This window comes from Eutrema salsugineum, unplaced genomic scaffold (genome assembly GCF_000478725.1).
Source record: "Eutrema salsugineum unplaced genomic scaffold, Eutsalg1_0 scaffold_1, whole genome shotgun sequence".
Taxonomy (NCBI): Eukaryota; Viridiplantae; Streptophyta; class Magnoliopsida; order Brassicales; family Brassicaceae; genus Eutrema; species Eutrema salsugineum.
Window position 1 is genome coordinate 7,825,808 of NW_006256909.1, and position 26,558 is coordinate 7,852,365.

The following is a 26,558-nucleotide window of genomic DNA, read 5'->3' on the forward strand; positions in this document are numbered from 1 at the left end:
TGTCACCTTTTATTGTTTTCATTTATAAGGTCATTCTAAAAAAATATCAACAATACTTTACTGTCTGTTGAACAATCTTCTCTATTTATAGACGAAAATGATGGGCTTTCAAAACCTAATCACCTACATAAGCTAGACGCTAAAAAACCTAAATAAATAACCTATGGATATGTCAACGGAGACGGTGGAGAGAACCGATCTCCGGCAACCGTTGGTTGATCCGAAGAACTCGGAGCAAAAACCACAGAAGGAGGTCCGATCACTCGAGAGCGTTTTATCGGAGAGTAGCCTTCCGTACCGGAGGCGCGTGTACTTAGGCGCGTGCATAGAAATGAAACTTCTTTTCCGGTTGGCACTTCCGGCGATACTTGTTTATTTAGTCAACAGTGGAATGAGTATCTCGACTCGTATCTTTGCCGGACATATCGGTGGTAAGGAATTCGCCGCCGTGTCCATAGGCACTAGCTACTTCAATTTCGTCTATGGCCTCATGGTACGTAATCGTGCACACCAGCACATATATGTGGAACTTTAACCAAAAATAAAAGAAGCACATATATGTCAGGCACGTTAATATTATTTTTATCAAGAATTGTATTGGTCTTTCCTGCAATTTGATATATCAGTAGATTCAGTAAAAGATATCAGCAAATATATAATAATACTTATTTTTGTGTCTTATAAAGACTTCTTTTCTTGACCAAGAATAAAAATAAAGACTTCTTTAAAAATGATGAAACAAGGAGGGAAATGTTCAAAACCAATTTGCTAAATATGATATTGAAAATATCATGAAAATCTTTTCAATTTTTGAAGTTTTAATTTATAATAATCTAAGTACAAACAACTCTTTATATCATTACTAAATCTCTTTCCCTTTAAAATCAATCGACGACTATTCAAATCAAACTCCTACTAAGCATCTAAACCCTCTTAAGAAAATATCTTTCAAGCATAAAATATATTAAACTCAGAAGTGTGCTATTTTATGACTTTGCCCAAAAACATATAACATATACATAGATTAAACTTTTTTGGCTTGTTTGTGACTTTGTCTTATGTAATCTGTATAGTTGGGTATGGGCAGTGCAGTGGAGACACTATGTGGACAAGCGTATGGGGCACAACGGTACGAGATGCTTGGGATTTATCTCCAAAGAGCAACGATCGTTCTCGCTTTGGTTGGCTTGCCCATGACAGTTTTCTACACCTTCTCGTACCCGATTCTACTCCTACTAGGCGAGCCCAAAACGGTCTCGTACATGGCATCTTTGTACATCGCCGGACTCATCCCTCAAATCTTCGCCTACGCCGTCAACTTCACGTCCCAAAAATTCCTCCAAGCCCAAAGCGTGGTGGCTCCCAGCGCGTACATCTCAGGCGCCGCCCTCCTCCTTCAGGTTTTGCTGACGTGGACCACCGTTTACGTAGTGGGCATGGGTCTTATGGGGATAGCTTATGTTCTTACCATCTCTTGGTGGTTCATAGTTCTGGCTCAGAGTTTGTATATTACGACAAGCCCAACGTTTAGACACACGTGGACTGGTCTTAGCTGGAGATCGTTCCAAGGTCTTTGGAGCTTCTTTAAGTTCTCTGCTGGTTCCGCTGTTATGATTTGTCTGGAAATGTGGTATTCTCATATTCTAGTTCTTCTTGCTGGTTTGCTCAAAGATCACGCTCTCTCTCTAGATTCTCTCTCCATCTGGTAAATCCATTAATCTTGATATTTACCTTTTGAGAAAATATTTCAATGTTTTGAACATTTTTGTTTAGTAACATATTATTATTTTTGTTTACAGTATGTCAATTTCAGGATTTTCCTTCATGGTCTCCATCGGCTTCAATGCGGCTATAAGGTTAGTAATTTACTCCTCATAATTTACGTAAACTCATTGACTAACTTTTTTCTTAACCAACATTGCTGAAAATTATATTCTAAAATTGTGGAAAATATAAATATTAAAGTGTAAGGACAAGTAATGAGCTCGGAGCAGAAAATCCAAAATCGGCGATGTTCGCTTCATGGACGGCGACTTTTGTTTCCTTCGTTATATCCCTCGCGGAGGCTCTCGCCCTGATGATGTCGCGGGACTACGTCAGCTACATTTTCACGTCGGATGCTGACGTGGCTAAGGCCGTCTCTGAGCTATGTCCTTTTCTCGCCGTCACCATCATTCTCAACGGGATCCAACCCGTCTTGTCCGGTATACATGCATGCAATCAACACTAAGTTAAACATTTTTAACCGGTTTACCTTAACCGACCGGGCCAAATAAGTATATTGGTTTGGTATTCGTTTGGTAGGAGTGGCAGTGGGATGTGGATGGCAGACATTTGTGGCATATGTGAACGTTGGTTGTTACTATATTGTTGGTATTCCCGTTGGTTGTATTCTCGGCTTCACTTTCGATTTTCAAGCCAAGGTTCGTTATTTTTTGTATACTTTCTATATAATATATGCCTCATTATTATCTATCTATATTAAAAAAATATATTTATTCCAATATGGTGATAGGGAATATGGACCGGGATGATTGGAGGCACCCTCTTGCAAACCCTCATTTTACTTTACGTCACCTATCGAACAGATTGGGATAAAGAGGTAAGTGCTACCTATAATACCAAGTCACATCATATTGATTCAGAATCATAGTATTTTTATAAGTTAGTTTTGATTTGGGTGTGTTGAAATTATTAAGATTATTCTAATATAATGTTTCAGGTGAAAAAGGCGAGAAAACGTTTGGATATATGGGAGGACAAGAAGGAGCCAGTCCTTACATGAAACTGGGAATATGTTTGCGAGTTGCAATAAACATAGTTTGTATTGTTTTAATTGTATGAGTACACATTCCAACTAAAATAATGTATGTTTAACCACATAAAATAAACAACTAGCCTATGGTGATATACACCAACAACTAGAATATATTTTCTGATGGATAGAATAACTTTCTCCATTTTGCACATATGCCATTTTGATACATTTTACATGGATTAGTGAACTTTAAAACATACACAAATATATCTACTTAATATTAATTAATGTTTATATATTCCAGCTTATAATAAAAGTAAAGCGATGGACTAAAAAAAATCTTTTTGAAAATGTAGAATGCCAGTTGACGAGAATAAAAGAGAAATATAGTTTTTTTTGACAAAAAGAACTCTAGTGCTCTATTCAACATCAATCGCTCGACACGTCAGTTTTTGTTTTGTTTTGAAGAAGTTAATGATGTTGATACTTTTTTTTATTGGTCAAGAGATGATACTTGTTTTTTTTTTTGACATCAGATTTTGATACTTGTTTAGAAGAGGATATTAGTGATTATACCGCATGTTATGTCTTATATATGTACAACGCTGCAGCCACGGCATATTCCAACGATAAAGAATTTGGCGCCAACGTCGCCCTAATTAAAATTTGCATGCATTACTCACTTAATATTAACTTTATTAACTTTTTTTTTTCTTTTTTGCATTGCTAGCTACGAAGTTCCGAGCAAAAATCAGATCAATATGACGTATAAATTTATGTTCGACTAAAATTGGGATCAATAAATTTGGTCCGGTTTCGTACAAACACACTATATTCCAATTAATTAATTAATAGACATTTGTGTTGGCAATGGTTTAGGACAAATGTATTTTCTGTTGGAACTAGACCTAATAGACAAACGCAGTTATTGCATTCATAAATGACTAGTAATATATGGTGAATGTCAGAAATCTAATTAATGATCGTACTAACTAAATAAATGTATAATGTAATGAAGCTATAATAGTCAACTTCCTACGCACACAAAGTTAAAACAAGTCAACGGGAGGAAAGCTTCGTAAAGCACTAAAGCATCACTAACCTTAATTAATTTAGAGGAAATGTTCAATGTATTGGGGCCATGTTCAAAATCTTGAAGCTTATTCCACTATTTCACACAACCATTTTCCCTTTTTCTCATAACGTAACTAATTTTAATTATGTGACTAAGTTCAAAAATCTATAAGCACCGTAGATATTTACAATGACAAAAGAAAGAATACGTCGAAGGTCCTTCTGTCTTGACTAAATATAACAAATGATCACTAAATTGTGCACGAGATTGTAGAATTATAGGTGACTCCGAGTCTCCGACTCAACAATATAAGATTGTAAAAAATTCATGCGCGAGTAACCAAGAAAGTGTCTGTGTTAAACATTTGCCTGATCAATCATCTATAATAATTCCATATAACCATAAAATCGGTTGGACATACTGCATTGTTGGCTATAGTTTATTTACAATTGATAGGACCTTTCTGGACCATAAAGTTTATATTCATATGTTAAAGTACCAAACCATGTTATAATATGCGAATCCAGATCCTTATATTTGATAATCAAGTCTTCCGTAAATTAAAAATAACCAACAAGGTTTATGTAGTTAAGGCTTCTAAGAAAAAGTTATAATACACCACTAATGAGTTTTTATTCGACATATGATAGGGTATTAATATGATGAGAACAATAAAATAATTTTTTTTTTCAAACATGAATAGCAAAGAGAGGGGGAAGATCAGAGACGCTTCGAGGAGATGAGCATAAGAAATAACGTCTAAGAGAATTAAGGAAACGTGGCATAAGATCACCATGTTTGTTCGCCATTCCACAACTCTTCCTTAGCTTCCTTAGCTGTCTCAGCTTCTTCCCAATCTTTTTTCTTATTCCCACCACTCTAAACGATGACGTTTTGACCAAAATACTTCTCCTATGTTGCTGTCTTAATGTCTCTGTGTCGGCTTGTTGGAGAATCTTGTGGATCAGAAACTGAGCTCTCCTGTGGATCATTTCATTGGGATCCTCTTTCTCTATCTTTGCGTATGCCTTTACATTCTTCATCATCATTGCCATTTTCTTTTGGAGCTGAAGTTTCTGCCTTTTGTGTGGACTAAGTTAAGGTAATACCATAAGGATCATTGTACATATATAGGCATATATCTGGAGATTTTATATTGTTTGACTATCTGAGCAATACATGTGGACTATCCGTTATTCCGGTTGGTTCACGCACATGTATTATACATACAAATTAATTCGACGTAGATAAAAAAAATTCATATTAATCAAAAATATTAGCAATACAAAAGTTTGATTAATATAGAATCATTATTTCTTAACCTGTGTATATTTTCAAAAGCCTGTGTATCAAATTCTACAAATTTTAAATTTGATTGGGCAAATCTATTTTTCTTGGTATTACGGTGGTTTTAGAAAACAAAAACTAATGTGACATTGTATGAAATTCTCTAGAAAACAAAATCTAATGTGACATTGTATGAAATTCTCATATACTAATGGACCATACTTAGTAACAGTATATCTCACGACCTATATTTTAGTAGTATTAACTAGATTAACTTATTATCTCACGACACATACATTACGTTGAAATTCTAGTTTTATTCGAATGAGAGAGAATAAGTGAATTGTTTATAAACAACTTATTCTAAGCTAGATTTGAAAGAGAGTAAGCCATACCAATTGCTACAGAGAGAAGTAGTTTTCTCCTCATTTTTGTCATCTACCTAATTTATTCATGAATCTTTATAATTTATTTGCTAATTGACTTTGTTAAACTATACTCACGGATGTGATTTTCTCTGTAAAAGTCGAACCACTCCTACAAATTCTACGAAATTTAGGAAATTTGTAGTTTTCGAAAAGAACAGTGTAGACTACAGTTTATGTATTGCTTAATTGCTTTACTTTGATCAAAATTCTAATATACTTACATCAATTGAAAAGGTTATAGTATCAGAAAAATTAATTATTGAACATGTAATTAGATGTTTTTGAAATAAATATTTTTTGTTGTAATATGAAACCAAAATGAAGAACTTTTTATTTATTTATTTTTTTTTTTTTGTAATAAACATTTGAATAGCTTGAAAATACATATATAAAAAAAGGCTATGAAATTAGAAAAACCTTCTCTGCCTTCTTCTTCCTTGCTATGCGCCGTACCTCGTTCTCTCTCTGAAACTCGCTCACCCTATAGAGTCGTTCCTCGCAGGTTAGCTTCTTCGATTTTCCTATCAAACCCAATAGTGCGTCCACATTCCCGTGACTTCGTTTAAAACCTAAACCTTTTCTGATTTTTCTAAGGTTTGTGTTGTTCTTAAAGTACAGAGATTGATAAACCCGAGTTCGTTCCATTTCACTGCAGAAACTTTAATCGTAATTAGTCGTTCGCGAATCTTTCTGAGAAATCTAGGGTATACATGTGTCCCTATCCAATATCTTCCTTGCATGCAATCTGGAAAAAATTAACAATTAGATCAGCCTTAAATCATAGAATGTCCCATAAACCTTGAAAAATTGGATCTTGGATGTGCCAGGCAGGTGCAAAGCTGATCAATTGCAATATACACTCTTGTCTATGTAAAAAAGGCTTTGATTGTTTTGTTAATTGGTTTGTTTCTGCTCACTCAAATCTGGGATTTTGTTTCTGGTCAGGGTAAAGGTTTCATCTTCCACTTTAGCCAATTCAAAGCTTGTAACTTTGAGATCTTGCGCAGCTAAGTTGCACGTGTATAATTCCATGGCCGCCTCTGATCAGCGCCGTTCTCGCCACCACGATGAAAGCCCATCAAACCCGAACAAGAGGAAGAAGACAAGCCAAAAACCAGAAAAGAATCTACTTATCAATCTCCATTCCTGTACCAAGTCCAAGGACCTTGAAGCTGCGTTAGCTCTCTATGATGAAGCCATCACTTCTGGTGACGTCCGCCTCGGCCAGCAACATTTCCAGAGCCTTCTTTACCTCTGCTCAGCTTCCATTAGTGACCCTGATCTCGAAACCCTTGCCATATACCGTGGATTCCAGATTTATGACCGTATGGTTAGTTCAGGGATAAGTCCCAATGAGTCCACCGTCACTGCAGTGGCGCGACTAGCTGCTGCCAAAGGTGACGGTGATTTTGCTTTCAAGCTTGTCTTAGACATTGTTGCTGGAGGCGTATCAGTCCCACGTCTGAGAACTGTTGCTCCAGCTTTGCTCTGTTTCTGTGAGAGATTGGAGGCTCGACAGGCTTACGAAGTGGAAGAGTACATGGATGCTTTAGGTATTGTGTTGGAGGAGGTGGAGATCTCGGCTTTATTGAAGGTAAGCATTGGCACAGAGCAGGCAAACAAGTTTTATAAATATTTGCATAAGTTAAGGGAAAATGTTGGCTGTGTTAGTGAAGAGACTTCAAAAATTATCGAGGAATGGTTTAGAGAGAAAGCTAGCGAGGTTAGAGGGAAAGTTTCTGATATTGAGTTGCTTAGAGCAGCTGTTTTGAAGAATGGGGGTGGGTGGCATGGGCTTGGGTGGGTTGGGGAAGGCAAATGGATTGTGAAGAAAGGTAATGTTAGCCCTGCCGGGAAATGTTTGAGCTGCGGTGAGCATTTGGCTTGTGTAGATGCCAATGAGGTAGAGACTGAGAAGTTTGTAAATTCTTTGGTTGCTTTGGCTATGGAGAGGAAGGCCAAGATGAATTCATGTGAGCCAACGGCGGACTTCAGCGAGTTTCAGGTTAGAGAAAAAGAAAGGTTTAAACTTTATATAGATAACATACTCTGTGTTTCTGTATAGTTCTGAATGTGAATTTCTTAGCTATATAACAAGCACTATCAAGTAGAAAAGAAAATGCTCTAATGTAGCTTCTGTTTTTTAGATCTTCTTGAATGTAGTGTCGGTATCTCTTACTGTTCATGGTAGAGTTCTATTAAGTTTAACTGTAAAAATTATGTCAGAAATGATATATTTTAGATTCAGGTGTCAATCTTTGCTTTAACTATTTGACAGGAGTGGCTTGAAAAGCATGGAGATTACGAAGCTATACTAGATGGAGCAAATATTGGGCTCTACCAACAAAATTTTGCAGATGGTGGTTTCAGTCTACCACAGGTACTCATAGATCTTCCTTTGCATTCTTTAAATACACTCCTGCGAATACTGACACAATGCACAATGGCACAAAAGAGCAGCTTGAAGCTGTAGTGAATGAACTTTACAAGAAAAGTGGTAACAAAAAATGGCCGCTAATTCTCTTGCACAAGAAACGGGTGGATGCGCTTTTGGGAAACCCTAATCACCGGGAACTGGTAGAAGAATGGATCAATAACAATGTCCTATATACGACTCCACCTGGTTCTAATGATGATTGGTATGGACTGACTTACGCTTCTCTTACAAATCCTCTCTTTAACATGTTTTGTTTGGTTTTCTCAAATCTTGTTTTTGTTTTGTTTTCTGATTCCATTTCAGGTATTGGCTGTATGCTACTGCTAAGCTCAAGTGTTTGCTTGTGACTAATGATGAGATGAGAGATCACATTTTTGAACTGTTAAGTACCAGTTTTTTCCAAAAATGGAAAGAAAGGCATCAGGTATATTTATATAGATTTCCATTCTGGCTAAAGTTTGATGTTTTCTTGACATTAAACCGATGTTGAAAATGTAAGTTTCGGTTTATGCTTTGGTTCAGGTTCGGTATACATATGTGAAAGGTTGTCTAAAGCTTGAAATGCCACCTCCTTTTTCGGTTGTGATCCAGGTTTATTACAATCTCAAGTCTAATTTGTTTTGTTAATTTGCTTATGAAATGGGTTTCATGTGGAAACTATGTTTTCAGGAATCGGAGAAAGGGTCATGGCACGTTCCGATCACGTGCCAAAACATTGAGGAGTCTGTAAGGAATTGGATATGCATTAGGAGAGAGAGTCTATATATTCACTCGCGAGAAAAAATCCAATGAGTTACATGTAGAATTTTACATTACTGTTTTCTGTTTTTGTTTTTGTTGTACGAAACAATATCTTTACAAGATTTTGAAAATTTTGTTTTAGTAAGAACTTGTTTTATTTTTTAATAGTTAACCCCACAAGTTATATGGCTTTTTTTAGTTTTAGTCTCTTGGATTCGAAAAACCAAAATGAATTGAAATGTGTAGATTAGTGTTATTTAAGAAATTATATTAATTAAAATATGGTAGTTTTTTTGTTGAAAGATAATTTTCAACATTTATGATGAAATTGGCCCTATAGTAGTGATGGAATTTGTGACATTTTCAAAATAACAAAAAATTGTCTTCTTTTGGTAAATTATGACATATAACTAGAGACAGTTAAACTTAAATCGAAGTTAGTCAATTCTCTAAATAAACAAAAAAATTCATGATGTTTTTATGATGTTTTCAAACACGATAAAATTGTGAAACGAAGAAACTACTAAAACTAAATAATGGTGCTATAATAATGAGACAAGACGAATTTAAGTCGATGTTTTGACTAATTGATAAATTTGTGATATTTCTAAATAACGAAAAATTGTATTTTTTTAAAGTAAAATTATGAAAAAATAAACTATTAAAACTAAACAATTATGCTTAATTGATAGAGCGATAAGCAGAATTTAAGTAAGATTTATAGTCAATTCTCCAACTAAAAAAACAATATTTTTAATATATTATTAACATTAATATATAAAAATAATATCTTAATAAATATAATTGGTTGCAAATAACTTTTAATAAAATAATATCTATGTATAGTATGAGTGCAAAATCTAGTAAAACTAGTAAAAGTCCAAAACTATAAAATGAAGCTATAGTAATAATGGAATTTGTCAATTTTCTGACTAAACGATTAACTTGTGATATCTTTAAAATAACAAAAAAAATGTCTTATCTTGATAAAATTATGACACAAACTATTTAATGAGACAGCTAAACTTGAGTCAAAGTTAGTCAATTTTTCGAATAAACAAAAAAACTAATGATATTATTAAATATGATAAAACCCGTGAAACGAAGAAACTACCAAAATTAAATAATGGTATTATAATAATGAAACAAGCCGAATTTAAGTCGATGTCTAGTCAACTTTTGACTAAATGATAAATTTGTGATATTTCTAAATAACGAAAGATTGTATTTTTTAAGGTAAAATTATGAAAAAATAAACTATTAAAACTAAACAATGGTGCTTAATTTATAGGGCGATAAGCAGAATTTAAGTAAGATTTGTAGTCAATTTTCCAACTAAAAGACCAATATTTTTAATATATTATTAATACTAATAAAAAAAAATAATATCTTAATAAATATAATTGGCTGCAAATAAATTTTACCAAAATAATATCTACGTGTAATATGGGTACAAAATCTAGTAAAACTAGTAAAAATCCAAAACTATAAAATGAAGCTATAGTAATGATGAAATTTGTCAATTTTTGACTAAACGATTAACTTGTGATATCTATAAAAGAACAAAAAAATTGTAAAAAGTTGTATTATCTTGGTAAAATTATGACACAAACTATTTAATGAGACAACTAAACTTTAATCGAAGTTAGTCAATTCTTCGAATAAACAAAAAAACTAATGATATTATCAAACATGATAAAACCGTGAAACGAAAAAACTACCAAAATTAAGTAGTGGTGCTATAGTAATGAGATAAGCTAAAGTTCAGTCGATGTGTAGTCAATTTTGACTAAACGATAAATTTATATTATTTCTAAATAACGAAAGATTGTATTTTTTTTAAGGTAAACTTATAAAACGAAGAAACTATTAAAACTAAATAATGGTGCTTAATTAATAGGGAATAAGCTGAATTCAAGTTAAAATTGTAGTCAATTCTCCAACTAAACGACCAATTAGAGATATGCCCAAAGTAATGAAAGACAATGTTACCATTAAACCGTCGTTGAATTGATATATTAGTTGTTCAATACTTTTGGCATTATTATTTTTCAGTTATAATTTTTCCAACCTTTTTGGCATATAATACAAACAGAAATTGTGAATATTATGAATCAAATTAAATAAAAATGAGAATTTGAAGAAATATAAACAATTGATGTGTAAAAACATATTCAATTCTTAACGAAAAAGCCCATTAAAAGCCCATACTAGGTTGCTTATAAATCGGAGGGAGAAGGTACGAAACAATGCGACACAGAAACCGCAAGAGAGCAAAACTTGAAGGAGAAGAAGAATAAGAAGAAGCAAAAGGAGGAGGTAGCCGAAGAAGAATATCAAATACACTCAAATGCTCACGTTTGTGATCATATTTTGAGAAAGCAGAAAATTCTTCAATTTTTTCGAAGCACCATTTCGTTTTGGTTCGCGTCGCTTGGTCTAGAGGTAATTAAAAACACTAATCGTCTTTCCTATAATGCTAAAACTCGGATTTTCCAATGGATTATTTTTTAATCTTTGATATCTACGTCTCAATTATCCTGAATCTACGTTCTAGAATACTGGATTCAGATTTTTTTTTCTTTTTCTTGTAATCAATACTTCTCTAATCAAATTCTTCATTTCTCGTGCGTAATCACACAAATATTGATCCGTTTTAAATTCTCGGTTTAGGGATTTGATCTTCATTTGATTTTTGTTTTTACTTTGTTATTCATAATTCAGAGTCCATGGATCTATTAAACGTTAGGTTGCTACTACGCTCTGATTTGGTCTTAAATCAGTTCCATAATTTTATTTTTGGTTTGTTGTCTTTGTATCAACTGCGTGTTTTGTGTCTATGATCATTCCATTTCCGAAGAAAATATATAACAAATAATTTTGAAACCAGTGTGACATTTTAGAATTGTCCGTAGATTTGCAATGTATTTATCCACACTTGTAATTGGTTTCAATGAAGTATCCATGTGTTCTGTTTATTACTTAGCTTGTCGTCTCCATTTATCTATTTAACCGTCTCTTATGGTATTAAGTCCAAATTAAGCAAAAACTAACTTGTATTGTGCGCATTTACGGTTACAATGCCATTAAAATATTAAACTCTTAAACTAAAACAAAAATCATATTTCTTGTTTTTGTTGTCTCTGTAGAATGAATCCGTTGAACCTAGCCAGCACAAGCGCACCTCCTCCTCCTGTTGCCAATGATCTCTTGGCGAAGCGAAAGAGAGGTCGTCCCCGAAAAGAAGAATCCTCAACTCAACAAGAAAACCCTCAAGTGACTCCAAAACTTGACATTAATTTGGTTGGTCAGATGGTTTCTGGTGTCGTCGAAGGATCATTCGACGCAGGATACATCCTCAATGTCAAGGTCAAAGACAGCGACACGAAACTGAGAGGTCTCGTGTTCAAACCAGGGAAAGTCACTCCGGTAACTCCAGAAAACGACGTCGCTCCTCGTGTCAAAATGTTCTCAAGAGAAGAAATCAAGAATCAAAATGGCCATGATCATCAGTCTCTGCCTCCTAACGATCAACCAATGAAAGATGCTGTCGCTGGTGTGAAGATTTCTGAACCTGCTCCAGCTTTGTCTCTGAAGCCACAAGAGAGCAACGGTGAAGCATCCGGTGTTCAAGCGAAAGAAGCCATGATCGAGAAAGATGGAGTTACTGAGAAACAAGAAGCTGCAACGACTCGTTTGGTGGAGTTTTTTCCAACTCCAGAGACGGTGACTCTGACTCCTGCTCAACCTATTAATCTTGTCTTGGCACAGAAAGAGACTACAGAGCAACAGAAACCACCTGGTGAGACTCGTGGGTTTGATCTTATGGCGGAGGAACCGGTTTGTCCGGGAGAGAAAGTGCCAGAGGAGCTTCAGCTTGAGCTTGGAAACAAGACAAAAATATTGAATGGAGACAGCAACAAAATGGAGACAGATCCTAAGAGCTCTGTGTCGAAGAGTGGCTTTATAGCAAACTTGTTTGAAGGAGAAGACAAGAAGGTTGACTGCGACATGGTTGAAGAAGATGCTACTCCATCAGTGAAGTAGTTTAGACTCCATTTGGTTATTTTCAGTTATTTATACAACAGACTCTTTCTATTTTTCTTCTGTTTCAGATCTTATTTAAACAGACTTCAGTGTTTGCGCTGTAAAACTATTTCTTCTTCTGTTATTTTAAACATTTTGTTTCTTTATGAAGTTCTAAGCTATAAGTGTACCACCAATCAGGGCTAGAACTAACTTAGGTAGAAAATGATGCATTTTTTCTGTCCAATTTTTCTAAGTGGCCGTCACGTCTTTGGTATATATTTCCAAAGAAGGTTATAGGTAACTTAAGCAGGAGTTTAGAAGTGGGTTAATTTTTTTTAATTGTGTTTGAATATGTTTGCGTTAACCAAAAAAAAAAAACATGCTTTGTTTATTAAGTCGATGCATGTATTTTTTATTTAGGAGGTTCAGTTTTATTTAGAGGAGAAATCAAGAAAAAATATGTCTTTTTGATTTTGCAAGCTCACATTATTTTCCAAAAAAGGGATTTAGAAAACTCACATTATTGATCCCCAAAAAAAACTCACATTATTTTCCATCAGTATAAAAAGAGCTGACGGGAAGAAAAATTACGAGTCTCTTCCCGTCTCTATATCGGACTTTGCGGTGTGGAAAAACCCTAACACCGGAGCTTATTTTCGTCGAAATCGATTCATCGTAAGCCTTTAATTGGACTCTGGTTTGCTCAAATCACTCCACCGTTGCTTTCTACACCCTTTGATTGATTGCTGACTTCAGTTTTCTGTATTCGTAGTGCGTGAGTGATGGATATCGAGCAGAAGCAGGCGGAGATTATTGATCAGCTCGTTCAACGAGCTTCTTCATGCAAAGGCGAGGCTCTAGTTCCTATCATAATCGAAGCTACATCGCATCCTTCTCTATTTGCCTTCTCCGAGATTTTGGCTTTACCCAATGTCGCCCAGGTAACTGATTCCAGTGTTTTTGAATGCTTAATCATATCTTGGATCCATTATGCTTTGATTTTGGAACCTAACTCCACGATCTAGGGTTTCTTCTCAGGATTGATAGTTTTCTCTTCGCATACATTAGGAGTGTGTGTTTGTTTTTTTTTTTGTTTTTTCGGCTTGGTGGTAGTGCTTTCTTGTTAGCTAAACGTTTGTTTTACAGAAATCAGTCGTTTGAGTTACTCTATTCTTGGAGTTTGTAATCTTACTTAGTAGGTTTCTCCTAATGTTGCATTTTTATTGGTCTCTTAAGCTCTTTAACAATGCATTTTGCAGCTTCAAGGAACTACAAATTCTGTCTACCTGGATGTGCTACGGTTGTTTGCACATGGCACCTGGGGTGACTACAAATGTACGACTAGAACCTTGTATATTTCCATTCGTTTTACCTTATGAATCTGCTTCATACCGCTTTCAGATTATCTTATCTTATTTATGAACACGAAACTCTAGGCAATGCTAGCCGTCTTCCTCAGTTGGCTCCTGAACAAATACTTAAGCTAAAGCAGCTCACTGTGCTTACCCTTGCGGAGTCAAACAAGGTATTACTTTTTTTTTTCTTTTGTTGGTTGGCATGTAGTTTGATACTTTTTTGTCCTAAATCAACACTTATCAATTAGGTTCATGATTGCACCTAGCCTGCTCTGTTATGTACTCTCTTCCATTATATATCCGATTACTGCGGATCCTTTTTTGTTTTCAACTTTCTAAAATGCTCCTGTTTTGCTGTACTTGGTTTGTTTCCCTATCGCTTCCACATGTATCTCACACTTCTTGTTGATCACTTAACTTTTAAATAGGTATTGCCCTACGATACACTGATGGTTGAGTTAGATGTCACCAATGTCCGTGAACTCGAGGACTTTCTTATCAATGAATGCATGTACGCGGTGAGTATTCTAAGCAAGTTTTCGTTCTGAGTAGTCTCTAGTTTTATTTACCACCAAGTTGCACAGGCAACTAAGGATGGTGCTGATTTTTTTTTAAACTGTCCAGGGTATAGTTAGAGGAAAACTGGATCAGCTTAAAAGATGTTTCGAGGTGTGTTTTGTTGTTCATCTCCTTATATAACCATTGTGATTTTTTTTTTTTAACTTGTCAACACCTCTTTAAGTGTCATATATCTTGGAATCATCTAGGTTCCATTTGCAGCTGGTAGGGATCTAAGGCCAGGACAACTTGAGAATATGTTACACACAATGTCAAACTGGTAATTTCCTTTGATCCAGTTTTCTACTTCCCTTGGTTCGCAGGATTTTTTTTGCGCTCTATATCTACTAAGCAGAACCCGTACATAGTGTTAGAAGACATGACGACAGTAACGATTTTACCTCCGCGACCTGCTCTTGAGTTCTATGTGAATTGTCCTTTTTTCCATGATACAGTTTTTGCCTTGCTTGATTTATGAGACTGTTAATGTGCTGGCAATAATTGATGTGTAGGTTGAACACATCAGAAAATCTGCTCGTTTCAATTCAAGACAAGATAAAATGGGCGGACAATATGAGTGAGATGGACAAAAAACATCGCAAGGAAGCCGAAGAAATGGTGGAAGAAGTGAAGAAGTCTCTGTCCATGAAGGTCAGTGATACATGTTATGGATTGGGAAGCCTAAGGGCTTCACTATTCTCTACCAAGCATTTATTGTAACTAGTTATGGTTCAGAATCATGGTTATTCTACGAACCATGAGTTAGAGTCTAGTTAGCTTTTCTGTCGTATATCTTCAGAGGATTAGAGTTGGTTCATCATGATTCTAGTTCTTTGCAAGATGAAGGGGGAGAGACTTCATTTTGAAATCATTCAAGATCTTTCAGCTTGTAGTTTTTTATAGATTAAAAGCTATGTTTCTATATGTTGAACGAGTCAGTGAGTCGTGGCAGGTTTTTTTTTTTAGTGGTCAACATTGCCATTCGTTTGTGTGACAATTAACATGGTGGATATAAAACATTGATTATGAAGTTGTATAAACAAAATCCACCATAGACGCCTGCTGTGTTACATTTTAGTGTAGTAGTAAAGAATTGACCAAAGATAAGAGGATATGTAAGTGTTTGGAATGCAGTACTTGGCATATGCACTTAATCCTTGATTTAGTTGTTACGTTTTAGTAGAGGAATGAACAAGATTTTTGTGTGTTGATATAAAACGAAATGTAGAAAGGAAACTGTAGACTTTTGTGAATGTCATTGGGAAGGGTACTGGTCGATGTAGTCTTACTTACATTGTGGGCAGGATGATATTGACATCAGAGGGCATAAAGAGATGTTTGGGGAACCAAGTGGAGTGATGGACTACGAAGAGGATGGAATCCGACCAAAGAGGTAAACATACTTTTAAATATTTGATCTGATATATGATACTAGGCATGTTCAAGTATGAGCTAGAAAGGAGATGATAACACACTCATCTTTGGGAACGCAGGAGGAGGCATCCGGTACCAAGGTAGAATGAGAAGAGAGTAAAAGGGATTTGTAATGTTGATGAACAAACCATTTACCGAGAGTAGATTATTATGATGATGATTTTGGTGGGGAACTTATGTAATGTAAGCCCTCTTTTGCTTTTTGGTAGCGGATTATTTTGTTGTTACAATATTTGAGGCCTTTTCGTATGGTTTAAAATCCTCAATATACTCTCTCCCTCTCTCTCTCAACTTCAAATTTAGCGGTTATTATTTGCCCCAAAGGATAGAGAACCAACTCAACCAAGTTGGATTGATTGGTACAAAAGAAGTTGGTGTCTAGCTTCTGTAATCAAAATATTCAATATTACCGAGCAAAGCTGTGTGATGGGGTCATATGGTAAAAGCACCATATTTTCCTCTCTCTGTATTTTTCTTCCCTATATCATAACTTTGAATCTTTGACTCGGTTTAAGTTCAGTTGATTCATTTCACTCTTATAACTATGAAGTACCAATGCCAAATATTTATTTTTCTTGAACCCGAAAAACAAACCGCAGAATATCACTGTACGATTAGCATTCGACGTCAATAGATCCTAACTCCTAAGGATTACATTACAGTTACACTATCATCGGAACAATCTATTTTATTACTTTACTTTTTACGTTTGTCGGTCATGACCGTTTCACTGCGAAACCATAGTTTGCCTTCATGAATTCAAATCTATCTGTTTAAATGTTTTTTTTTCCTGTATTTTTGTGAAGTATTGATACTGTTTTTCTGCGTACTAGAAAAAAGTAGATCGTTTCCAAGTGTAGAGAGTTCATTAAAGCTTCTTCTTCGCCTCAGATCTGAGTCTTTTGGGGGAAGTTTTGAAGAATGGATTTGCATTTGAAGAACTTATTTGGTAGGTTTCAGGATCAATTCGGGTCAGGTCCGGGTCTTGGACCCGGATCCGGGGTTTGCCTGATGAACGTTGAAGGTATATCTTCCAACATTATCCAATCCATATTTAGAGCTTCAGCTTCTATATACAGAAGCGAGCCATGGAAGAGGCTCAGACCGGGTCATTTGTTCGGTGTTCGGGTCGGGAAAGACTCTGATTGGTCAGGAAAAAGACAGCCTTTCCAATGTGTTCAGTTCATAGGAGGAGATGGTGGTGATATAGCAATCTATATGTATAGATCCATAAACTATGCACTGAAGATGACAGATGATTCATGGGAAATGGTTCGAGTTCCTAATGTTGAAGTCTTTAGGGTTACTTATGAGCTTGAGTCACTGATGCTTCCTGCTAACAAGAAAATGGTAAAGTCTTTGTCTTTAGAAGTTTCTGGAGCTGATCGGTTTCCTGTCATCGACGTTGCTCGGTGCATGACCTCTGGTGAGCTCCAATTCAGAAACCCGACGCTCGAAGAGCTTAGGCTTGTGTTTGCTGTAATGAAAGCTCTCTCTTTGGTTCATCCTTTGCTGCTTCAAGAGGAGAAGCAAGTCAGGGGATTGCCAAGGGTGATCAAGTTTTCGCCTTTGATCGAGACTGTTGATGTTCAGTGGCCACCAGAGATGTTCAAAGGACATGATTTTGTTGCTGTCACGGTTTCGCATCCTCCTGGTCAATCATATGAGCAGAATTCGAAGGAAAATGCAGTAATGGCAGGGGAAGATGATGAGTTGGAGATAGTTTCAAGCATCATGACCAATCTGCGAGTTGGTTATGGTGGTGAAACGGCTTCATCCTCGGGGTGAATGTATCAAAATGTTGCAAAGCCGGTAGCAAAAAAGTAATACTTAAGCCATTCTAGTGGCAATCATGTTCATTCCTGAACAAAATCTCATACAATTGGGGATTCTAACCGATCATCCTAACTTTGCTTGGCGAGATAATTGTTTCTTTTTAGACGTTTTCTTTTTTGTTTTTGGAGTAAATACAATACGGCTTTCCTTAATTATACATTTGACATCTCTATCATCATTAGGGATCTTCGATACCATTGCCTGTGCACTTTTCGGATCTCCTGCAGCTAATAGAACCTGATACATCCTGTGAAACCATAAAACCAAGAATCCATTATATATCACTCTATTAGCAGAACAAAAAAAAAATCCACTCTTGTAGCTATGATTTGGGCTGCAAAAATGAGCTAGCTAAGTTTTGATGGAGTTTTCTCTTGGACAGTTCTAAGCATTGTCCATTTCAAAATCACTCTTTCCAATGTAAGAGGAGATAAAAGAACACTTGCCTTAAATAGTTGAGGACATTGTAAGGAAGTTCTGCAAATTGGTACTCTTTCCATACCAGTAAGGCGATCTGCTTATCCTTGGCATTAACACAAGCATGTAGAAGAAATTCTAGACATTTTCTTGAAGGACTTAACCCAAGCTCTTCCTTCATAAAGCTCACCAAGTCCAGCCCTAGCTTCACATCACTAGGTTCTGTTTCTGCTATCGACCTAAACACCTGATTTCAACAATAAGATGCCATGAGTTAAAAAAAAATGATACACCCCACAATGATCCAAGATTTCATCAAATGTATACAATTTTGAGAACTTATGAGATAATAGAATCGGACCTCTTCAAACCAATATTCCACAGCGATGTCATCCTTGGAGAAGTTGTTTTTGGTCTGCTTCAGTAAATCAAGAACAGAGCTACACAAAAGGAGTTGAATAAAACATAGGATAATTAACAATGATGGGGTAAACGTGAACCAAACATAGACCACGCATAATCTACAGTACCTTGACTTATTGTTGCGAACAGCAAACACAATGATTCTGAAGAAACCCTCTATCCACCATTTAGAATCACGCAGCTCATGAGTGAGTTGAACCAACGTTCTCAGCTCTTCGTTTGAATCAGCGTGATCCTACAGGAAAATAATTTGAGGTCATTGCAAGACGTAATGGTTCTGTAATCCACTAACATATGATTAAAGTACAAACTTACTATAAGAGATATAATAGCTTTTGGGTCTACTGGGCAGCAGGCTTTCTTCATTTCTTCATAAGTTCTTAAAGCATCTGTTATTTTTCCATTTGATGCCAGAGCAGATATTAGCACACTTTTCAGCTCATTGTGATCCTTAGCCGAATCTTCCCGCTCCAAGAGCACCTAAAGTAAAAAAAAAAAGCTTGAGCTCTTACACGAAGTTATGAATATAATAATTTGAGAACTTTTAAAGTAACAAAGAAGACGCATACTTACCTGGTTTGCCTTCTCGAATTGTCCGCATGATGTATATGCTTTTATCAGGGACATGTAAACGTGCTTAGTCGATGGAAGTCCTGCTTGCTTCATCTCCTCATAATACTTTTGAATAAGAAAAAATTACACAAAGATTAAATTTCTCTCATACTCTCCAGCATTATTTATGTATGTATCGACTGGTGAAAACTGACAACACAACAAGAGAGGTTGTCATTAGGTACTCAACCCCAATATTGGAAGACCAGGAAAATACTCAGACGAGGTGAAATATCAGTAGAATATAGAAGTTGATTACCTTCGCAATAGCCTCCTCCTGGCCGCAATAGTTTATTAGATAGCTAAAAGTCATGGAATCAGGTTTCACATCAGCTTCTTTCATTTCCTTGAGGACCATTAAGGCTCTGTTCACCTTTTTCTTCATAACCATACAAAAATCTCAGTCAATAAAGACTCAAGAGGCAATACGGAGCACATAGAAATGAGCTAACCTCAGTCTAGAATTTGCAGATAATTTCAGAGATCAATGCCATGCTCTAAAGCTATATTTTTTGTTTTAACACTGCTAGCTGCCTAGCAGAAATATATCTACAACTAGAAATTTTATACGAGACATGCTTCTTTGAGTATTGCAACAATCTTATTTTCCATGTATTCAACATGCGTGTTTAAAGGAATAATAAAATAACGCTAAGACGATAGTTATCCGACAATAGGTGAGACAAGGGAAATAATTGAAAAGAGAACTTAAGATATTACCTCCCGGAAATACCCTGCCAATATCGAATTGTACATGCTTGAGTTCGGTACCAAATTGAAATTCTTCAAACTACCAAGCAAATTATATGCGCCTTCAAACTGCACGGAACGGAGAGGTTTGAGAGTAAAAATTTATGGTTGGAAAAAAATGGGTTGCATCTGTGAGAAACAGCACATTCATACACCTTTTATAGGGTCTATAAAACAAAGTTCGTGACAGAAAGCAGCTGAAGCCGATAGAATTAAAAAAGAAATTACATCTTTGATTCTTATGCACAAATTTATCGATCTCCTGAAAGTCTCACTATCGGGCTTCACACTCTTGTTGCTCATTATTTTATAGATTCTTTGCACCTGAAAAAGGAAAGGTATGACCAAACACAGCTCTGGTTAACATGAGTATGAGAAAGACAATGTTGATGATCTCTAGAGAGCATATCAATGTCCAGCCTAAATAGCTATTCTATTGGATGTAGAACAGACAATGAAGGCAGTAGTTCAGGACGAAATCCAAGGAACATGCTTCAAGCAAAGGGAGGTCGGTACCAAATTAAACTCAAGAATCTGCTCAACGGCATGTAACAACGATTGAAGGATGTCTGCTGATACTACCAGGCCTGCTTCACACATATTTTCAACTATATCAAGAGCAGTGACCACCTACGACGCAGAGGAATTATCATTAGTTAACTACGGAGAGTACCGGAAATGAAAGTTGAAATTAACAGAAGCGTATAAATACCTCATTCGAGTCACAAAGATAAATAACAAGCTTCTCATAGGATGTCGATGAAGGCACGGTATGTAGTTCATCATGCAACTTGTTATACTTCAAAATGGCATCCTCTACCTTTAGTCATCAAGATAAGTAAGAACATGGAAGGTTAGGAGCCATGGCTATCTTAAACAGAACCTTATACAACTAGGTGCTACTTGAGAGATGTGAGTAACGTTAATTTCATTTTCTGTAAAAGGAGTCTGCTACCATTTCTAAACAATATTACTGACTGGTTATTTGGTCACTCACTTTACTTTGTAAATATTGAGTTGTTTAGACACTGGCCAAGTTTGTAGTATACCAAACATGAAAAGCATATGGGGACCAAACAATCTCAAGACCTAGATGATTGCAAATTTCAAATCCAAATAGATGCAAACATCTTGACTAATGGATATATTATTTATCATTCTCGGGGAGAAACACAATTATCAAGGTATATGTGGTCAGCACAGTTGAGAAATCAAATATCAAAAGACCGGAAGAGATACTATTTAGCTAGAAGATTTGAACGGATCAACATTGTCAATGAACAAAAATTACCATATTGATGTTAAAAATTAAAACATCTGCAAATCTTCTAGAAACTAATCAAGGAAAAGACTTGAGTTAACAACAGCCTCGATAAACTGGCATACATTATCTATAGAAAGTCCTCACCGTTGAATTGGGGATGCAAGTTGCATAGCTAAATATGAGATTTGAAACTGTCTCCACTTCATCTGAAAATGTTAAAAGCATGTTAAAATGTAAATGATCGCATGAGACTGAACATTATTAAATAATGAGTCATCCGCGAGTAAACTTTTTGGTTTGCATCATATGTGAATTGGTCTCAGAGACTATATAATGAGTATACATCCACCTTCAAAATTCATAATACCAATACGGTAAAACAACACAAGGGTTATTTATATCCACCTTACCACAGTCTCTTAGTTCCCAAAGTAACTTCACTGCAACAGACTCCAATAGCGATTTTCCAAGGTATCCAAATATGCTTTTCAAAACGTCTGGTGAAGAAATATTTGTTATGTCGACAATCTCTAAAAGCTTCTGAAGATTTTCCATTCTGTCTTTCTCACACAGTGCAACCAAATAATATTCTGCTTGACGACCAAAAAGTTACCTTGAGTGTAAGCAAACGAAATACCAGAGTTCTAGATGAATATAATAATGAGTCCCGTGTATGGGCGTACCTTGTAGGGTTGATAAACTTATCCCACTATCGTCAATTGTATTGCAAAGTTCATGGATCTTCTCTTCGTCGTTGACTTGGATAGAAAGAAGCATTTCATAGTAGACAAGTTTCCCCAGAGACTCAGGACATGCCTCGCTAATGAAATCTTTGAAAATCTGGAATTCCTCTACCATTTCCATATCAACCAAGTACTTGAAAAAAGGCCCGTAAGTTCCTTCGTCTATAGAGAACCCGAGCTGTCTCATTTCTTTGAAAAATTCAATAGCTTTCCCAAGTTGATCAAGAACATATTCAGCATCATTGCTTCTCCTCGCGTGTTTTATGCAAAATTGAATCCTTGCATTGTACTCTTTCTGATCCGCTTCTTTCCCCATTTTAGCCAACACCTCAAACATAGTCTCGTGGCCCAACTTCCGAGCACAACCTTTCGCAAGCTTCTTCAAAATCTGCGACTGGTTTTTCTTGAAATTCTCTGTCTGCATCCTACGTGACACAAATGTTCTGCTTGTGGACGGAGGAAGTTTCCCAGACAGGAAAGCTGAGAGCTCCAATGCGTTCTTGGAAGAACATTTATCGTCATTTCTTTCCGGGAGAAGATTACTATCCATAGATTTAACTGAAAAATTCATTATTTTCCACAATGCCCAAAAAATAAAGGTATCAAATGATAGATCAAATGGACTACACTATGAAATTTTCTCGTCGCTTACAGCTCCAATGTGTTCTACTACTTATCATCATGTGATTCATTTATCAAAACCACTCGACTTCAATCACATTATTCAGAAAAACAAAGATAAGAGGCGTACATACCAGGAAATGAAGACGAGACCTGACCCGCGAGCGTCGTTTCCCCAGAATCTACAAAAAAGCCATTAGAAAAATGATGAAACAAATATAAAATCGATCACTTTAAAATCATCATCCAGCAAAAAAAACAAAAATTTGAAATGGGTTTTCCACTAGCAGAGAGAGAGAGAGAAAAGAGGTACCTTGTCCAGTGTTAATCGAATCGATGTGAGACTTAAGCGGTGAGAGCATCTCCGAAAAACTCCATGATTCTGTTCCACAAATAGATCAACGAGAAGATGAAGAATCGGATTTAAGACACTCCCAGTTCCGAAATGGCACAAATCGGAGGAATCTGTGAAGCATCGGGATAAAAAACAAATTTAGAAGTTACCTATGCCGGGAACCTCCATCTCCCGAGAATCTCCGGCAGCCTTGGCGGCGTCTGATGATTTTTTTCCGGCGTTTCTCATCGCAACCTTAAACATCGCGCTTAATTTGTTCTTCGCCTTCCTAAAAGCCATCTTTCACATTGAACGTGCAACGACCAAAATCTCGAACGAGATCCCAAATAACGAAGGTTTCACTCGAGAAAGGAGAAGAAGCTGAATCATTCAGAAACTGTGTGACAAAACCCACCGTTAAACCCCCTCCAATATTTCGTGTTCCGGTGTACTGGCACTAATGTAATTAATCCCTATGATTGAGGGTAGTTGAGTAAAATTTACACTTAAAGGGTCCTGCAATTTCTGTCATTTTTTTCTCAGCGTCCTGCAAATTTTCCTCTTTGAAATTTTGAATTAATAAAGATAATTGTACTCTGATTTTTAAGAAAATACATTATTAAACAAATGGTATCTATCTGCAACTTGCGATGCTGAACCAAATGAGTGGCTGGATAGTGGTATGCTCAAAGAGAGTTTGTATCTTCAAAATATTTATTTAGTAAAATCTTTATTTGAAGGGAACCATAGTATTGTTTAGTGGTCAGTGAGACAATACTTTTATTATCCAATCAAAGCAATTTTGGAGAGTATTGCTTTTCTGAGAATATCAAGAATTGCTCCAACTCGTTAGTCGACAAGCTTGCTGTTTTTCTTTTTCTTCTTAACAGTTCCACCAAATTATCGATTTTTCAAGTGTTTTATATTTACATTTATTTTTGTTTCATTTATTATCAACTTTCTTAAGCTAGACTATAGACAACAACTTGCTCAACTGGTTCAAGTGGTGGTATCTGTTTACTATAAATAGGTACCAAATCCAATATAAATCAATCCAGAAGGGAAAAAAAAAACAAATATACACCAAAAGAAAAAAAAATGGATTTTCAGACAATTCAACCGACACCATGGGAATATGTTCTATCTTCTCGATCTCTTAATGGCTACCAGATTTCTCAAGAGAATCATATTCGTTGGTCTCAGTCTCCAGAGTCTCACATTTTCTCTGTTGATCTTCCTGGTAATACTAAGTTACTAACTAATTTCTCTGTTGTATATTAATTACCACACATTGTAAAGAAAATCTTGGAGATTTTTCATAATCTCTACTCTTTTTTTTTTTTTTTTTTTTCATAATCAGGTTTAATGAAAGAAGAAATAAAAGTGGAGATCGAAGATTCGATATACTTAATCATACGAACAGAAGCAACGGAGACATCGCCGGATCCACCGGTCAGGAGTTTTAAGAGAAAATTCCGGTTACCGGAATCGATAGATATAACCGGGATATCAGCCGGTTATGAAGACGGTATATTAACTGTGACTGTACCAAAGAGGGTTTTGAGAAGGAGAAGTTTCTTCATTGATCCTTCTGATGTCCCTGAAAGCCTTCAAGTTCTTGCAAGAGCTGCTTAAATGGCGCTTTTGTTCTTCCTGTTTTAGTCAACACGAGTTTGATCTTTGCTTTAAAAGTCTGTTTTTTCCTTAGTGTAGTATAAATAACAATCCAAATTCGAAAAGTTTGTTTTCAAAAGAAAAGGAAAAAAAAATGGTTACATGATGAGAGTGGTTGGACCTCAAACTCAAAAGTTTCTGAAAAAAATGGAGACCGATACCATTACCAATGTGTATACATGTTCAGTACTTAACTTCAAAATCAAACACCAAACCATCAGAAGATAGTTAAAAAAACTCCACTTTTTCCACAAAGGCTGGTTTACTATTCATCACCCTTATTGATGTATATAGAGTTTGGTTTCGTGAGGCCTTATTGATAGAATCATGGAACCATGAATGAATCTTAAAATCATCAATAAACAAGTTAAATCATTTGTAACCTCTAGAATGGACTGCCGATTGCTTAGGGACTATACGAGAGGAAATCTTCACATTGGTATCAATATTCTTACGCTGAGAAGAAGCTCTGCTCCTGATCTGATCATCACTCTTCAAACCCTTCTTAGCTTTCCTTTCTTCGCTCTTGTTTATGCTGCCGATCATTGCATCATTGTCTAAAGAAGAGAGTTCAAAAATAGGAGTTATCGTTTCCGGTAAATTTTGAGTCCAACATTGTGTGACAGTATAGCTAAAGCCCTAAAGAAATAACTAGCAAGAATATGGAAACACTATTTAGATACAAGAAAAGCTCAAGAAACCATACCGGGACTTGATACAACAGCTCGAGGGCGTAGGATGGGACTGGCTTTCGGTTTTTGTTTTACTTCAGCATCAGCTCCTCTGTTATGCTTTGTCATTTCTGTGGATTCATTTTCAGAAAGGAGGACACTTGGTATGTAAATCTTAGGAATCTTAGCCACATATACTTGGAAATCTTCTTCTTGATTATTCTCTGCCCAAATGAGAAAAGAGAAGCTATCAAATACAGATTCTTCTGAAGAATTGCATCTTATTGGATGTGGCAATCTCTAGCCGTGAAATAACTGAATCAATGTTAGCTAAGGGAAAAAAAACCCAAATCTTTTACACATCAAAAACCTAAGTCAATGTTCCTGAACATATACGTATAACCGAGTCAACGCTAACCTTCTATACCTCTAAAACTAAAAGAAAGAGTCAAACTTTGATGAAAACAAAAACAGAGAGAACTTAAAACTAAAAGAAAGAGTCAAACTTTGATGAAAACAAAAACAGAGAGAACTTACCAGAGGCACGAGATTCGAGATATCTCGAATGCAAACGAGAATCCTTCTGCTTGTAATTACCTGTTTCGTTGTTAACTTTCACTTTCGGGTACACTACAGAATTCCAAAAAACAAAAAAAATGGAAAATTTAGGGAAAATATTCAACCTTTAATTTGGTTCAGCTGATTTTTGACTGAAATCGAAATCGACGTGAAACCCTGAAAATTTTCAAGCAAACCCACTTACTAATTTTGGTTCCAATCCCGAACCAGCCGTCTGATTGATCAGACTGCACAATGGCGTAAGGTTGGAGAAAGAGGAATACGAATGAAATTATTCACTCTTTAAAAAATCCTTTTATGGGTCATTGAAGTCAAACTCTTCATGCTCATGTTTTATACTATTATTTTTTTCGTCAACGTTTGAAATACGACTCCTTTCTCACCACCCGTTGCTTAATTTCCCCCATGTGAATGTTTTCTTTTGTCAGATTCAATGTGAATTTAGCTTGGAATCTCACTCTCCTCCTGGTACGTGAAACAGAAGAAAGAATGACCGAAACCAAACACTGCAAAACCCGGTTTCAACAAGAGT

At 35.9% G+C, this 26,558-nt stretch overlaps 9 protein-coding genes across 12 annotated transcripts; 6 read left to right on the forward strand and 3 right to left on the reverse strand.

Moving 5' to 3' along the window:
• The first annotated feature begins 163 nt into the window (after positions 1 to 163).
• Positions 164 to 2,785, forward strand: LOC18028941 (protein DETOXIFICATION 39). Its single transcript, XM_006413653.1, has 7 exons — positions 164 to 493; positions 1,074 to 1,705; positions 1,800 to 1,856; positions 1,966 to 2,204; positions 2,305 to 2,423; positions 2,516 to 2,602; positions 2,723 to 2,785. The coding sequence occupies exons 1-7, from the start codon at positions 164 to 166 to the stop codon at positions 2,783 to 2,785; spliced, it is 1,527 nt and encodes a 508-aa protein (XP_006413716.1).
• A 1,737-nt stretch (positions 2,786 to 4,522) lies between these two features.
• Positions 4,523 to 4,888, reverse strand: LOC18028942. Its single transcript, XM_006413654.2, has one exon. It carries the CDS (start codon positions 4,886 to 4,888, stop codon positions 4,523 to 4,525), a length of 366 nt encoding a protein of 121 aa, XP_006413717.1.
• Positions 4,889 to 5,949: 1,061 nt separating this feature from the next.
• LOC18028943 (proteinaceous RNase P 3) lies at positions 5,950 to 8,888 on the forward strand. The gene is made up of 7 exons (XM_006413655.2): positions 5,950 to 6,050; positions 6,494 to 7,553; positions 7,827 to 7,928; positions 8,009 to 8,187; positions 8,289 to 8,409; positions 8,508 to 8,576; positions 8,655 to 8,888. Exons 1-7 carry the CDS (start codon positions 5,950 to 5,952, stop codon positions 8,775 to 8,777), a joined length of 1,755 nt encoding a protein of 584 aa, XP_006413718.1. The 3' UTR covers positions 8,778 to 8,888.
• Positions 8,889 to 10,979: 2,091 nt separating this feature from the next.
• On the forward strand, positions 10,980 to 12,850 carry LOC18028944. The gene is made up of 2 exons (XM_006413656.2): positions 10,980 to 11,171; positions 11,876 to 12,850. Exon 2 carries the CDS (start codon positions 11,877 to 11,879, stop codon positions 12,771 to 12,773), a length of 897 nt encoding a protein of 298 aa, XP_006413719.1. The 5' UTR covers positions 10,980 to 11,171; position 11,876; the 3' UTR covers positions 12,774 to 12,850.
• A 438-nt stretch (positions 12,851 to 13,288) lies between these two features.
• Positions 13,289 to 16,374, forward strand: LOC18028945 (COP9 signalosome complex subunit 7). Of its 2 annotated transcripts, none has more exons than XR_002896814.1 (10): positions 13,289 to 13,430; positions 13,528 to 13,696; positions 14,015 to 14,090; positions 14,192 to 14,280; positions 14,539 to 14,628; positions 14,735 to 14,779; positions 14,878 to 14,948; positions 15,181 to 15,319; positions 15,990 to 16,061; positions 16,162 to 16,374. XR_002896814.1 is itself a non-coding variant. In XM_006413658.2 (10 exons), exons 2-10 carry the CDS (start codon positions 13,538 to 13,540, stop codon positions 16,184 to 16,186), a joined length of 783 nt encoding a protein of 260 aa, XP_006413721.2. In that variant the 5' UTR covers positions 13,289 to 13,430; positions 13,528 to 13,537; the 3' UTR covers positions 16,187 to 16,374. The 2 variants fall into 2 exon arrangements, 1 of the variants encoding a protein (XP_006413721.2); XM_006413658.2 differs by having other exon boundaries at positions 15,973 to 16,061.
• A 642-nt stretch (positions 16,375 to 17,016) lies between these two features.
• On the forward strand, positions 17,017 to 17,923 carry LOC18028946. The gene has a single exon (XM_006413660.2). It carries the CDS (start codon positions 17,024 to 17,026, stop codon positions 17,888 to 17,890), a length of 867 nt encoding a protein of 288 aa, XP_006413723.2. The 5' UTR covers positions 17,017 to 17,023; the 3' UTR covers positions 17,891 to 17,923.
• Positions 17,924 to 17,992: 69 nt separating this feature from the next.
• Positions 17,993 to 23,496, reverse strand: LOC18028947 (pentatricopeptide repeat-containing protein At4g21880, mitochondrial). Its single transcript, XM_006413661.2, has 17 exons — positions 23,273 to 23,496; positions 23,082 to 23,150; positions 22,903 to 22,950; positions 22,088 to 22,705; positions 21,815 to 21,994; positions 21,549 to 21,610; positions 20,853 to 20,960; positions 20,657 to 20,770; positions 20,369 to 20,464; positions 20,111 to 20,209; positions 19,650 to 19,769; positions 19,352 to 19,456; positions 19,094 to 19,258; positions 18,886 to 19,013; positions 18,717 to 18,795; positions 18,385 to 18,602; positions 17,993 to 18,185 (listed from the first exon to the last, which is right to left on the reverse strand). The coding sequence occupies exons 1-17, from the start codon at positions 23,400 to 23,402 to the stop codon at positions 18,002 to 18,004; spliced, it is 2,523 nt and encodes an 840-aa protein (XP_006413724.1). The 5' UTR covers positions 23,403 to 23,496; the 3' UTR covers positions 17,993 to 18,001.
• A 644-nt stretch (positions 23,497 to 24,140) lies between these two features.
• On the forward strand, positions 24,141 to 24,841 carry LOC112081870 (15.4 kDa class V heat shock protein). Its single transcript, XM_024148666.1, has 2 exons — positions 24,141 to 24,342; positions 24,463 to 24,841. The coding sequence occupies exons 1-2, from the start codon at positions 24,201 to 24,203 to the stop codon at positions 24,735 to 24,737; spliced, it is 417 nt and encodes a 138-aa protein (XP_024004434.1). The 5' UTR covers positions 24,141 to 24,200; the 3' UTR covers positions 24,738 to 24,841.
• LOC18028948 lies at positions 24,635 to 26,533 on the reverse strand. Of its 3 annotated transcripts, XM_024148665.1 has the most exons (6): positions 26,211 to 26,533; positions 25,985 to 26,077; positions 25,483 to 25,671; positions 25,232 to 25,333; positions 24,879 to 24,914; positions 24,635 to 24,755 (listed from the first exon to the last, which is right to left on the reverse strand). In XM_024148665.1, coding segments are annotated over exons 1-6 (423 nt in total). In that variant the 5' UTR covers positions 26,212 to 26,533; the 3' UTR covers positions 24,635 to 24,753. The 3 variants fall into 3 exon arrangements, with proteins under 3 accessions (XP_024004433.1, XP_024004432.1, XP_024004431.1); XM_024148664.1 differs by lacking the exon at positions 24,635 to 24,755 and having other exon boundaries at positions 24,850 to 24,914; XM_024148663.1 differs by lacking the exons at positions 24,635 to 24,755; positions 24,879 to 24,914 and having other exon boundaries at positions 25,020 to 25,333.
• Positions 26,534 to 26,558: the final 25 nt, after the last annotated feature.